This window comes from Stigmatopora argus, chromosome 19, assembly GCF_051989625.1.
Source record: "Stigmatopora argus isolate UIUO_Sarg chromosome 19, RoL_Sarg_1.0, whole genome shotgun sequence".
NCBI classification, from domain to species: Eukaryota; Metazoa; Chordata; class Actinopteri; order Syngnathiformes; family Syngnathidae; genus Stigmatopora; species Stigmatopora argus.
In genome coordinates this window covers 5,020,278-5,034,926 of record NC_135405.1, presented here as the reverse complement: position 1 = coordinate 5,034,926, position 14,649 = coordinate 5,020,278, and the positions used below count along the sequence as shown (strand labels likewise).

General features: G+C 39.9%; 1 protein-coding gene across 6 annotated transcripts in view; it reads right to left on the bottom strand.

Annotated features, from left to right (window-relative positions):
• cdc42bpab (CDC42 binding protein kinase alpha (DMPK-like) b) overlaps positions 1–13,896 on the bottom strand; it is a 70,207-nt gene extending 56,311 nt beyond the window's left edge. For all 6 annotated transcript variants that reach the window (XM_077586436.1, XM_077586438.1, XM_077586437.1 and 3 more), the window contains exon 1: positions 12,642–13,896. In XM_077586436.1, coding sequence (XP_077442562.1) covers positions 12,642–12,819 — 178 coding nt within the window. In that variant the 5' untranslated portion in view covers positions 12,820–13,896. The remainder of the gene's footprint in view (positions 1–12,641) is intronic.
• Positions 13,897–14,649: the final 753 nt, after the last annotated feature.

The following is a 14,649-nucleotide window of genomic DNA, read 5'->3' as shown; positions in this document are numbered from 1 at the left end:
GGCATATTGATTTTGTTGGATGGGTATTCCTTTAAGTATTTGCAGCAGCCACAAGTCATACTTTTATAACAATCATTGCTCTCTCCCTTTTTTTCCATTTAATGGCAAATGCTGGAATTCTGCATGCTTAATTTGGTTTCATTCTCCATGCTTGGATGACAAAGGAAATACCGAAATGAAAGCACGCAGCAATGATTTGTCAAATTTAAAGCTACTTAAAAAATGTCAAATCAGTTCCATACTAAAATTTCAAAGAGTATGAACAAAAATTAAATGTGCTGAATGATCCATATAACATGCACATTTACATGGGTATAAAATTTCTGTTTTCATCTTTTGAATTCACAGAATGCAAATGAGTTAAACCAAATTATAAAAGAACACAACTCATATTATTCACAAAATCAGCAAAGAAATGTGTCACCATGCAAAGGAAAAAACAAGCTTTATATAAACCCAAACTCATCTCTGATCTATTTATCATGAATGAACGATAAACAGTGATAACTAACAAGCTTCTGGCACAGTAGCAGGCTGACTGAGATAACAGGTAGGAGACGTGTGACCTCACAGATAAGTAGATTGAGTCTCCGTGGGAGAACATAGTGTGACCTCTGTTTTGATAAGGACATGGCCCACCTAAATGAACCTGTACACATTGCCTCTCAGATTCACTAATGAACTGCACTTCGTCAATCCCAGCAGATACATGCCAAGACCACATGCCAACTTCACCCAACAGGCTTTGCTCCCACACCTTATTCCAGTCAACTACAGGCAGTAAACTGGGTTATACCTGAATTGGTTGCCATCCAATACACAAGGAGACGAACAACCATTCGCGCACACACTCGTACCTACAGAGAATTTGTAGTGGCCAATCAACTACCAGATATATTTTTGAAATGTGGGGAGGACGCCGGAGCACATGGGAAAAACCCATGTGGGCATGGGGAGAAGATGCATGCTTCACAAAGGAAGGTCAAACCACAAAGAGGATTGAACACTCGATCTCAGAACAGTGAGGCGGACCTGCAAATCACTGTTATCGTGCCGCCAGTGATAGAAACATTGGGGAAATTTTCCATAAACCTGTGGCTATAAAGCACAAATGATCATGTTCATGCTTAGTATGAGAGATTTTTTAAAAATGTAAACCACATACTCAGGGTAAGAAATGGATTCATTCTTTTCTCATGAATAACAATTGAAGCATTGTTTCAGCTCCTTATTTAAGTTTTGAGGTAAGAAATGGGTAAACAACAGAAGCAGCTCAGTAGAAGACAATTGAGATGCCCCCTGCATTGTTATACCCACAACCCAAATCTTTCCCTCAAGGTACGTGAGAGGAGGAATCTTCCTCCTGAGTGAATGCAGAAAAAGATTGCCAGACAATGGAAGTGATTCAGGCTAAAGAAGGAAGGATGTGGGACTATCAGATCAGCAGCATGTGAGATTTCACTTAAGTCAATGAGTGCCATTGAATTGGGGGATGGATGAACGTTGCTGACATAGTAGTAGGCTAGCTAATAGTCCTTAAGTCATGCGTACTCACTTTACGTGATTGAGAAGGTCAGCTAAACAAATCTACCAGTGGTTATATGAATGGGCCAAAAATAGATGGTGACCATTAGATTTGTGCTGATCCATGCGGCAAGGTCAGAGCAGTTTGTGTCAGCTATCAGGAAGCACTGTGGTCTTAGAACAGAGAATAACAACACACAACAGGAAGTGGAATCTTCATTATTGTCTGCTTAATCTTGTTTGCTTATTGCATCAATTATCTGCCATAGAGACAAATTGCATTAAGGACAACACTGACTTGGCAACACTTTGTCGTTTACTCCTGTTGCCTTGGGTCAGAAATGCACAAGCTAGTTTTGGTGCACTAAAAAGCATTGTCCTTGAGACTGTCGGGGCAAACAATGGCAGACCGCACAACTTTATCAACATTTGTCTTCCATCATTAATGATTGATTTATTCATTTATTTATTAATTATTAATGATAAAGTCTAACGTAATTGTAATTTGTGATGCAATAGCAGAGTAATGAGGCTTAAAACATGACATGCGCACAGGACGCGGGGGCACATGCATTGCCTCCAAAGAGTTAAAGTAAATTGTATTCCAAAACCATGTTTTATGACTTTAAAATGTGTATATAGTGTGATAGCTACATTTAGATGGAGTAGTTGTAAACTGCCATGAGCATCAGTAGTGTCAGAAAGGAGATCGTGTGCAAGACGAGACAATACTGCATAAATTTGCCATTATGACTATGAGAGTGTCGTACAAAGAATCAAACAGTGCGCATGAATGCAGCGGCAGAACTCTATTAGTAATTCAGATCAGCTCCCCATTGTCAGGAAACTGCGGACAAGTGAACTATGACTGACTCAAGATAATGCTCATTAATCTTCCATATGCTGATTACACTAGTATGTGATGCACACATTCAAATAATGCTACCACATACTGTACAACTGCAACATGGCCAGACAAATCCAAGGACACTCTTGGAGGGATAAAGATGCAAAAGACAGGACGGGGCTGGGGGTGAATTAAGATGACAAACAGGAAATACACAAAACAGCGAATCGAGATTATGGATTATAAATCAGCAAAAACTGTAGCAGAACATTTAAAGAATGCACCAGTGAACGAAAGCTGATTGACCATCACTGTCTATAACAATAAAAACCCACAATGGAGGTAGAGGTGGACTGACAGAAAGACAGACACATACAGAATGAGGAGGGGTGAGTGAGGCACTGGAGGACAAAGGGGTCGATCTGGCCCCTTCCAAACAGCTGCTGTGTTGCCGAACATTGCACCTCAACTCCAAATTCCACAAGCAGCCCAACTATGGGGGCTGCGGACTGAGTCAGCGCTTTTTACACACACAACTGAGTCCTCTGACCAAAGCAACGGGGAGATGCTTGGCAAACAAAGATATAAAGCAGCTACATCCAGATGTACAGTACTGTATGTGGTCTTATCGAAAACTACAAGACTTTCAAAACATAATATTACACTCCAACGACATACAGTTTCCTGTTAAATGCCATGTAAAGGACAGAACAAAGGCCTGCAAAGAGCAGCATATTGAACAGAGATGTACTGAATTATAATTAATATTGTTTGATAAATATTGATGGTGTTAACGACAACGACCATGATAGTTATCTAAAACAAATTATTTTTTAAAATAACACGACTTGCAAAAAATAGCTGCACCAATTTTTGCTGCAAAAAAAGGAATGAGAGTACAAAACTACATGCTGGATGGAGCAGCTTGGGCTGTTTGGCACAGCAATGCTACACAGTAAATTACCATGCCTGGACCACAAACTCCGATTTGTCAAACAGTTTCTTAGAGCAATGGGTAATATATTCCGAATAACCAAGTCATAATGATTTTTAAATGTGAAAAAGTAATTTAACTTGTACGTACAAGCCCAGAGCTATGAAGTATAATCAAGTAAATGTTGATGACTACATTTTTTGGGTCCCCACCCCTCGCTTCAATCAAACCCCAACTGAGGTTTTGTACATTTCTTTCTTCACTAATTGATAAACATCCTGCAACAAGAAAGTGAAGCAAAGCTCAAAGAGGAGGATACAAAAGCCAGATTTTTTTTTACTTGTTCTGTAACAAAGATATTTATTGATGGTTATGGTTTAAAGATCCTCGAATAAATTTCGTTCTTGGGTCAGCCAGCAATGAAAAGTGAAACTCCACCACTTGTTTTATGGGTATAAAAACACAAAGGATACATTGGGATTTTGGTTGTATGTTATATTATACTTCTAGGAACCCAACTCCCATATTAAAGGATTATCATGACTCTAAAAAGATCACTTTCGAGATAGAATAGTGTGTACACATGGATCTACTGTGAAAGCCAAATTGCATCTGTGGCAGAATCCCAAGTAGCCTTTGGTTCACAAACCCTTACCTTTAAAAGCGGGTAGGGAAAAACTTGGAATGCGTTGCAATGTTAGCCGCTTTCCATATCAATTTTATCATTGGACAGACAAGGCAATTGCGCCATAATTTAGACGTTCAAATGGGGAATTCATTCATTGTTTTATCAGAGGGCATTGATTGGTTGGAAACTACTTAGATGAAAAACACTATGAACTCATTTCCAGCAAATAGTACCAATTCCATTTGATTTCATTGACCACAGTTTAGCTTGAATCAAACAATCCTTAAAAATGTCTAGCATGGGGTATGTAGGTTGATGATGTACGATAAGAATTGTAGCATTATCATATCATTGAGACAGTCCATGAATACATCAATTGATCAAATTGACAAGGAGGCACTCTGAGCTGGTTGGTTTATTAACGGTTGTCTGAAATCACTTTGCCACCCTCTCTCCTTTCAGACAAGACCTCGAATGCACCATGCTGCACTGGGATGGAGCAGAGGGTGGCCACGCCTCGAGTGACAGTACGATGAGTCATTATGTTCTCACACCCTCATATCACATACACAGTTGAAGGGTTCGTCAGTGGCGGGCCGGGTGTTGTTAAGTGCAGTGTGAAAAAGCCTCAAGGGAAGACAGTTCAGTGAACTGACCATATCTGTACACAGGGGTCAAAGCTTAGAAAATTAAGTTTTTTACTATTTATGGCATTTCTTTTTTTTAATTCATTCTATTCATGCCATTCCAATGTAACAAAAGTGACGTTTCTTATGGACTTATGAAACATGTATCCGTCTACACCAGTGCAAAGTTCAAAGTAAAATACTGTGACATGCACCACAATGCAAGAGGACATTAAATATTTTTTTAACATTTATAATGGGACTGATTTATAAAATGTGTGCTTAACTGAACTGAAAAGTCATGCTCGGTGTAAAAATAAAATAAAATAAACTGTTCATCAGAAAGTCATTTGTCTTGATATAGAATGTATGAGTAGGCTGCCGCATCAATACTGAAAAATATCTGTTCAAAAAATTTCAAGTGACTTAAATAGAGTCATATGAAAAGGTTTGATCATTTTCAAGATTTTCCTTTATAAATTATTGGTTGTTCGAATGGGCAATTTCAGTTAAAGATATCATGTAGCACACAAACACTGATATTTGGGAAATGAAATTAAGTTTATAGGATTTACAGTGTGCAATAATAATAAGTAGACAGGTGCATTAATTTGGGGATCCTTGTTTTTAATTGTTTTCAATACCTTTAGCACTAATTACTGGAACAAAAATTTGTTTGGTAAGGTCATTGACCCTTGACCCACATACACAGGTGAAGCCAATCATGGTATTCAAGGTGGCCAGTTGCAAGTTGTTCCCCTCTTTGCATCTTCTTTGATGAGTGGCAACACAAAATTTAAGCTGTCAGTTTCCACTGTGAGAAACAGTAAGGAACTGGAAGACCACAGGCATAGTTCTAGTTAAGGCCCGGAGTGGCAGGCCAAAATAAATCTTAGATGAGCAGAGGTGGTGAGAACAGTCAAACTCAACCCACAGACCAGCTCCAAAAGACCTACAACATGATCTTGCTGCAGGTGGTATCACTGTGCATCATTCAACTATTCAGCACACTTTGCACAAGGAGATGCTGAATGGGAGAGTAATGGGAGAGTAATGCGGCAGAAACTTTTTCTGCACACATGCCACACGCCTGAAATGTGCTAAAACACATTTGGACAAGCCAGCTTCATTTTGGAATAAGATGCTGTGGAATGATGAAACTAAAAGGGTTATTTGGACATAACTAGGGGGCCTCATTTCACTTCTTAAATATCACTGTGTTTGTCTGTTATATGATATATTTAACTGATTGCCGATACAAACAATATTATAAAGGAAAACTTGAATATGATCAGGGGTGCCCAAACTTTTTTATATGGCCGTATATTCTTTATGTCATGATTCACATTAGACAACAACAAAAACCTGGATGAAAATGATGAAAATTTTAATTGCTCTCCGTGTGGAAATAACAAAGAAATGAGCACAGACTCATAAGACAACATGAAGTTTCACAAAGACAAAAGAAAACAGTCAAAAACAGGAGACTGGTTTATGAAATAGCAATCATCACACACCGACCGTTAGGGGAAGAATGAGCCAAAAGGAGGCAAAAGGATTAAATGAAAAATGGTGCAATGAAGGGAAGGGCAGAGGGGAAGGAAAGGAGAAGCATGAAGGGCAGAGACCATTGGCGGTTAGGTCCTTAGGGTCCTGTGGGCCTGGCTAATGACCTGTGTGCTGACTGTATCTTTTGGGAGTCAGAGAAAGGAAGTCAAACCAGCCTTTGCCATATTCTATTGAGCCATAGGATTTAACAATAAACCTGTTTCCATGTCAACAAAACCTTCACACTAATCCACTTAATGTCTGATGTCACAGACATTGGGATGGGCATTTGATGAACCATCTATTCAACAATTTATTCTTTTAGCGTATTTATTTGATATTATACAAGGTTAGGGGGCGGTAAAACTACAGTTTCAAACATTTGAACAAATTCCGCAATCTTGCCAAATCGGCAAAAAAAAATTGATAAACTGAATTTCACCAGTGCCTTCAAAAATAATATCCAGGTGTTTCACAGTGGAACACAATGGTAAAGGGTAGAGGAAAGATACAGTTTACTAAACTGCATAGTTTAGTGATTTTTTGCAAGCCACTAAATTAATCAAGAACCAGGATAACTCCAAAGTGCTGTTAAACATTTTCTAAAAGACCAAAACTTTTCAACTTCACAACAAAAAACACAAATGAGACATGAGTATATATTTATATGCAAGATGAATTCACTTGCAAGGAAATGACCACTTGTCAACACTACCACAATGTTGGAAACAAGTGAGCACACAATGACACAATGCAATACAGCTGTCTCACTTCCTTGAATGACATCATGTACATGCTTGGTCCAAACTAGCTCAATGAGTTCTTGTGCTTCCTTCCTGTTTAATGTGACCACCGTCACCACCAGACAACCAGACGGGAAACATCAGAAAAGCCGAGCGGTTGTAAGGATGTCCTGTTAGGAGACTGCATCCTTAATTTTTTTAGTTCCATACCAAGATCATTGTAAAACAGAACAAGTAATCTTAATCCATTCAAGAAAACCAATTCATTGAGCCTGTGAATATTTTATAAACCTTGTTTTTCATCCGCAACTACTGAATTAGCTTCACAGTGGTCTAATCACATGCTTGCTGGTGGGAGCGTAATGGCCAAAAAGTACAAGATGCCAATGGGCTGAGAGGATTGCCTAACATACAAGGTTTTTTGTTCTGGATGAGGTGGAACCAAAGGGTCTTCACGTAGAATTTAACAACACCTACTCTATGGAACTAATAACATTAATTTAAATGGCTATAGCGAGGAAACTGAGCTACAAGTCAAACCAACAACTGCTTGTGTATGTGAGTGGATACACACACGAGGTGTGGAGTTTGCATGTTCTCCCATCCTTGTGTTGGTTTTGTTCAGGTACTACGGCTTGCTCCGGCTACTACGGTTTCCTCCCACATGCCAAAAACATGCAGGGTAGGCTGGTTGAACACTAAATTGCCTCTAGGTATGATTTGTGAGCGTGAATGGTTGTCTGTTTCCTTGTGCGCTGCGATTAGCTGGCCACGAATTCAAATTGATTTAATAGATATGGATGACTATCATGTGTTGATTATATTACCCAATGGATAGTGACATTGAAATAGTACAATGTGCATAAATACAAGTCAAGTGCTGAGCTTCATAAACTGCAGTGTGGGTGAATGAGAAGGTGCACAAGCCTAAACTACAACGGTCTGCTCTACATACACAGTAACTGTTGAAGTAAACACAAGGAATAGGGATACAGTGTGCTTTCCCATTTTCATTTCTCCTGTGGCTTCAGGTCATGCAGGGGTCTCCATTTCAGGTGGAATTAGGTCACCAAACAAGAAGAAAAGCACACCCAATTTAAATGTTTGTTTTCATGGAATGAAGAAGAAACATGCTAACTCACTGATAAATCCCTTAAAAAGGTGCATATGCTAAAAGACTAGTCTTTCAGGGGCTTTCTACGTCAGCCTGACAACGGCTGTGCATTCTAAAATCTTCTGCAAAAGGCAGATAGTTCTAAAGTTGGAACATTATTGGGTTTCGTGCGAACCATCTTGAAACAGTTAACAGCATGTAGGATTTAACTATGTTTATACCATCTATCAGATGTAGTCTGCTTTTAATAGGCTACCACTGTGACATTTGTTTTGTAGTGGTAAATCAGAAATTGGACACTGTGAAACGAATACAGTGCATATAGTTCTTATTGCAAATGGGCTTTGCTTTTGACCGGGTGAGCTACACTAATCCTGTGTTTATCGTGGTTAATGTAGACCAGACATGGCCGCGATAATCGAAAAACCGCAAAGTAGGATCACCCCTATTACTACATACCATCCTACGTGTTTTCACGCCTAAACGAAAATACAAGTACACAAGTACAATTACCAAGAAGTGAATTTATTAAATATCATAGTTACAGGCATTTGAAAACACTATTATATTAATATCTAAATATAATCTATAAATTGAAAAAAATTAATACCGTATTTACTCGCATATAAGCCACCCGCGCGTATAAGCGGCATCGTTAAAAATTGCCTTAAAATTTTAGAATTTTACAATTTCTCGCATATAAGCCGCCCCCGATTCCCAATTTTCTCCTCCATATTTATGGTTTTAATAGGGAGTACAAATGTGTTACTTCGAAGGGAAAATCTTAAGAAAAATCATCGCAAGTGGTATTTCTGAGATACTGTATGAATCAAAAGCACATTATTAGGGTCAATATCATAAGGAAGTTAATATGCCTGTCTTTGTAAATGCAAAATATCAAATTATTCAATTTGAAAAAAAGAAATAAGTATATCTTGATGAGAACCTGATGCTTTCTAATTAAAGAAATTACAATTTTCTTACCAGAAGTTTAAGATTGCTGTGGCAGCCATGTTGCTTCTGATGTAAAAATATCTCTATTCTTTCAATGGTTCGTATTACGCCAATTGTTGTCACTTTTGAACAAGATATAGAAGGAAAAAATGATGGAATTTGGTTTTATTTCAAAATCAAGGCTACTCGCATCTGGCCAGTCAGAGCACGTTTAATTAGGTTTAGACGGCAGCGCCCTAGGTAAGATGGCTGCCCCGGGACCTAGGTAAGATGCTGTGCCCGAGCGAGCAGTGACGCGAACGTGAGTTTTTTCACATTTTATGTAAGATACGTACGTTTCTTTCTTTAATTTCATTCATAGACGTCAACATTACTTTAGTTCAGCGTTTTATCTGTTTATCTATTTTGAAATAAATGACCGTATTGGCCGCATTCACTTGCGTCATGACGTCATCGTGCCATGGCGTCGTCAAATTGCAGTTTCATGCATGTCGTGTTTTTATGCGCATCTAAGCCATCGATTCACTCATCAGTTTTTGTCCAACAAAAGTGGCTTGTATGCTAGTAAATATAGTACTTTAAGTACTGTACTCCGTGAAAATAGTTCCTCTCCGCTTAATTTAAATAATGAAAAAAATAGGTTATTGGAGCTTTAGTCCAGCTCCTCTTCGTCAGATTGGAGAGGAATTTTTCTTGTGCAAATATTGCTGTTGTCGTCTTGACGGTGTCAAGACGATTGCCAAATTCAATGGCAGCGACATCATCAGTCTCCTTCCAAGTAGCTCAATACATCCTATCGTCATGCCAGCTTCACGTAAATCCATCATAATGCCGGTTCATTTTTTTTATTCCTGGGAGTCCGTGTGTGTTCGTCCACAAAAAAATTGCAGTTTCGCACCCCGGAAGATGCAAACAAGGGCACATGGGCACCAGTGGTCAAGATAGCAGCACCGTTTCCGGGTGAAGAACGGTCCCTATAATGTGCAGCACGGCAAGCTGGGCGGAGAGACCAGCCGCTACCCCTTGGACCTCTTCACCTCTCGAGAATTTATTTTTATAGATTTGCAGCATTCAGATCCCCAAAACACGCTTGCATCGCCAGAGGAGAAGTGCATTCACTTCACGCGTGTCCATTTTGACTGCATGATGGAGTCCATTAACATTAAAATTGTTCCTACCAGCTGAATTATGTACAAAAGAATGCCAGTGTAGATTCATTTATGCCGCAATTGGATGCTACTCATTTAGCCTATCAAGAAACGTCAATTTTTAGGAGGCATTTACAACGGCGAGTCAAAACAAAATAGTCGAAATTCACTCGCAACAAAAGAGGGATGGCAAGACGCAATGCATCTAGCCACTGCATATATGATATCTGGTAGGTAAAGTAAGCAGCCACTACCAGAGATTCAGTCAGCTATGAATAATAATTTCTTTAAACAAGTCTTACAAATGGCAATGGGTGTGGTAGACAAAACTTACAAGTTAAATGAATCACCATTTAAATCCCATCACTATTGTCTGTGTTCTAAACATCAATAGAGCTAAAATGTGGTCAAGAAAAACAGGGAACTTGTTTTTTTATTACTTTCTAGTGTGTCATTAATCCACATTCCCTAATGTAGACACATACTTTTCCCACTTCTAGGGCTTTCCCAGACATGTAGGGCCGGGTAGGGCAGGCATGCTCTGGCAGCTAGCTAAAAAAGGTGAGTTGTTCACATTCCAGCTCCATGCACAAACCAAACTCCGCATGTCACAAGGGCGCAAAAACATGCATAGCTTTTCACACTATCCAGCGTGTGTGCATGCTCTTTGTCCAACCAACCACAATTGCCACTTCAATAATTTCCAAGCAGAACTGAGTATTTACAAATGATCATGACAAATTTACACACATGAAATTTGCGGCTGTATTTGTGGATTGAAAATTGTGAAAATTGTTGCTCAAATTGTGGATCCAATAAAAACCGGACTGATATATTTGTGGATTCCAAACTACGAGAAGAATATATTATAGATATATTTCTGGACTTGAAAAACCGTATTCACAAATGTATTTAAATGACCAGCGCCACAACCCTTTGGGGGATAAGCATTAATGGAAGATGACTAAGTGAATCTTCAGATAAGTAGATGCAGTTATTGTTTGTAAACTGTGGGCCAGTGAAGCCCTTGGAGACATTTGTTGTGATTAAAAATGTGACTTGACTGCCTTTACTACAGTAGTAGTAGTGTCTGGGTGTTTATAGCTTTCATTTAGCCTAGAGAATATTGTGGGTTTAGCAAATAAAACCTTGCTGAATGTCTTCATTCAACTGGTCTTCAGGTCAACTGACAAGTCTTCAGTTTTGGCTAGTAACAGCCTGTGTATGAATGTCATTGTAATTTTTTTCAATACTGTTAACTCAGTAAACTAATGGAATAAGGCACCAGCAATACATACTGACTACCAATACTCAGAGTTATTAATTAGCTAACACGGACGCTCGACATTGCACTCTCCTGTGAAGGGGAAAAATCTCTAAAGCATCGGAATTTGTCTTTTACACACTCCCACTTGTCTGGCTACCATGATGCCATTTTTTATTACATTAACAGTTAAACTACGACACCCTAAACATTTCTACATTTCTCATGATATAGCAATAAATCCTCACTTGGTAGAAATAACTCAACTATATTAAAATCCTGATATTTTCATAACAGGAGAACACTACTGCTTTTTCTTACCTCTAAAGATTCCTCTTCTATTATGAAAATCGTACTGTAAAATGTAATACGACTTGATTTGTGAACAATTTTCTCTTTAAAAATCTTATTTGCTGAATGTAATTGGGCAAAATTGTTTGCCTATTATTACAAAATGTTCTTATGAGTACAATATATTCGATTAGTCTATAGCATTATTACTGTCATTTAAGGACCACTGAAATTTTGGGTCAAAATTGCCTTTATTTAGGGCGGCTGAGTGGTTAGCGCGTCGGCCTCACAGTGGGGGACGTGGGTTCAAATGCAGGTCGATCCACCTGTGTGCAGTTTGCATGTTCTCCCCGGGCCTAGGTGGGTTTTCTCCAGGTACTCTGGTTTCCTCCCACATTCCAAAGACATGCATGGTAGGCTGATTGGAAATTAAATTGCCTCTAGGTATGAGTGTGAGCATGAATGATTGTTTGTCTCCTTGTGCCCTGCGATTGGCTAGCCACCAATTCAGTGTCCCCCACATCTGGCCCAAAGTCAGCTGGGATAGGCTCCAGCACCCCCCGCAACCCTAGTGAGGATAAAACGGTTCCGAAAATGAGATGAGAGAAGAGAAATGACCAAACTTACCGGACAAAAATTATAATAAAAAAGTGAGACTGCATTCTGGTAGACTTTTGTACTATTCAGAATGTCAATTTTAGAGAGATTCTTTTCATGTCATCATTTAAAATGTCATTCTACACAGATATATATTTTTAGGCTTGGTCATTAACCCCTGACAACAATGTGTATAGTCTCATAACACATTTCATAATTAAGATGCTGGTCACACAAGTAGTTTGCATTTAGTGTTAAGGAAGAAAAAAAACAGCAGGCCAGCTGAACCCAACGACTACTATAAAAGGAATGTGATGTAGAAGGGAGGGCCAGTGCACAACCAACGTTATTAGCCTATCGTCTTACCAAAAAAAAGAACAATACGAGGAAAAAACACAATAATAAAACGATCTTCCTGCTTACCCCAATCCAAAAACTCCAGGATATTCTTCTCCCTTCTGAGGGGAGAGTTGTTGCACTCATCGTAGAGACAAACCAGGACATCCAGCAGGGCTTCCACGCTAAGACACTGACCATTCGACCCGGTGGGCCCGTCCAAAATCAGCTTCTCCAGCTTCTTCAAACGCACCTCACCCGACATGCTTGTACAGTTCAAAAGGCTTCAATGATAAGTAAAAAAAAATGATCAAAAGTGTAGTGATGATTCCAACGGCCAAGAGGAAAAAGTTCTCTCACGATGACTATGTATCGAAAATAATTGCAAACTTTCAGCTGTGAAAACCTCGCAGAATCGTCGATCTACTCATGATCTTTGCCCAGAAATCCACATTTTGGATTTATATGGGGTGCAGCAGCAGCTCCCCATGTTAACATTCCTGATCGCCGCAGGGGAAAAGAGAAAAGTATAGTAGTCCCAGAAACATAGCCTAGCTGCCCCAGGACGGTTGGATCGGACGCCGTTCCCCGATGGAACAAAACTGGAAAATTGTGCTCTCGTGGCGTTTTAACAGCTTCCCCTGACTAGATATGGCGCACATTCGGGAGTCTTCATTCGTGCTTGAAGCCAGCAAAATATGCGAGGCAGATCCGCAATGCTACAAAGCCCCGGTGCCCCTCCTCTGCTCCGGGAATGCAAAGGGCGACACAGGCTTAGTTAGCAGCTAGCTACCTTAGCCGAGTAGCCCGTTAGCTAGCGAAGTGAACGTTTCTTCGCTTTACTGCTAAATGTCATCATCGCCATTCTCTTCAAAGTGTCCCCTTGTCATGTGGTCGGCGTGTCTGTCAAACGTAAGCTAAATCGGGCCCTTTCAATGTTATTCGTAATGAAGCCCTCAAAATATCCTCTTATTGTCGCAAGGCAGCACTACTAGATATGTTATTTAAATCCCACTGTCCGTCCTCAAACTAGATTCTTAGATCCTTCCCACTTCCACGCGACGGTTGTTCAAAGAGTTCAAAAGAAGGATCCGTAAGTTGACCGTTAAAATGCGAGGGGTGGCTCTTGTCCTTTTTTTTGAAGAAAAAAAAAAAGGTTGCACAGGAGCCCGTGTCACGTCAAAGAGGAGCGTTTTGCGGCTTCCAAAAACACGGGACGCAGCCCAAACTCCCTCTTGTCCTCTTCTCCTTTTGCTTCGCCCGCGGGTCGTTCTTCTCTTCTGTGCCTTAATACAGCGTAGCGATCCGCTACCAGAGATCTTCCTCGCTTAAGATAATAAAAGTCCAACGGGCTTGTTGGTAACTCGCGTTGCATTTTGGGAAGCCAATCTTGACTAGTAACAAAATGAAACGCAATCGTTTCAACTCAATATAATTCCTTAATAAATCGTTTTTAAGACGTGGTGCATTTTTTTTAAGTGTTACATGAACAAAATGTAAGATTTAGAAGCTTAATTAACGTTTCTATTTTGAGAAAGGAAACTTTAGACTCCGCCATCTTGGTGTGGTTTTAGGGGATCTCTCTCTCTCTTCACAGCATCTTTGGTTGCTTCTGCGGGCAAGAGCCCAGATCACCGTCATGGCGCCCATCGCAGCATCTGCTGTGCGGAAAAGAAGGGGGCAGTGGGGAGGTGAATGGGGCTGGTGGGGTGCGGGTTTGGGGGCTTTGATGCTGGGGGCTGTCAAAAAAAGGTGAATGGAAACTGCGGCCTGTCTGTCAGGCTGCTGCTGCTGCTGGTGTGGTGCATAGCAATTGGCATTTTAAAAGTCCCTGTTCTTTTAAAAAAATAAAAATACTGTGTTGTCATGTAGCTATAAGGTTTGAGCAAAGCTGTGGGCAAATGACTTAAAGTCCTGCAGTCTAATCAGATGCATGTCAGTAAAAGATTACTTATTATGTGCCGTATCTCTCATCTCATCACATTTTCTGAACTGCTTTATTCTCATTAGGTTCGCGGGGGGTGCTGGAGGCTATCCCAGCTGACTCCAGGCCAGAGGCAGGGGACACCCTGAATCGGTGGCTAGCCAATCGCAG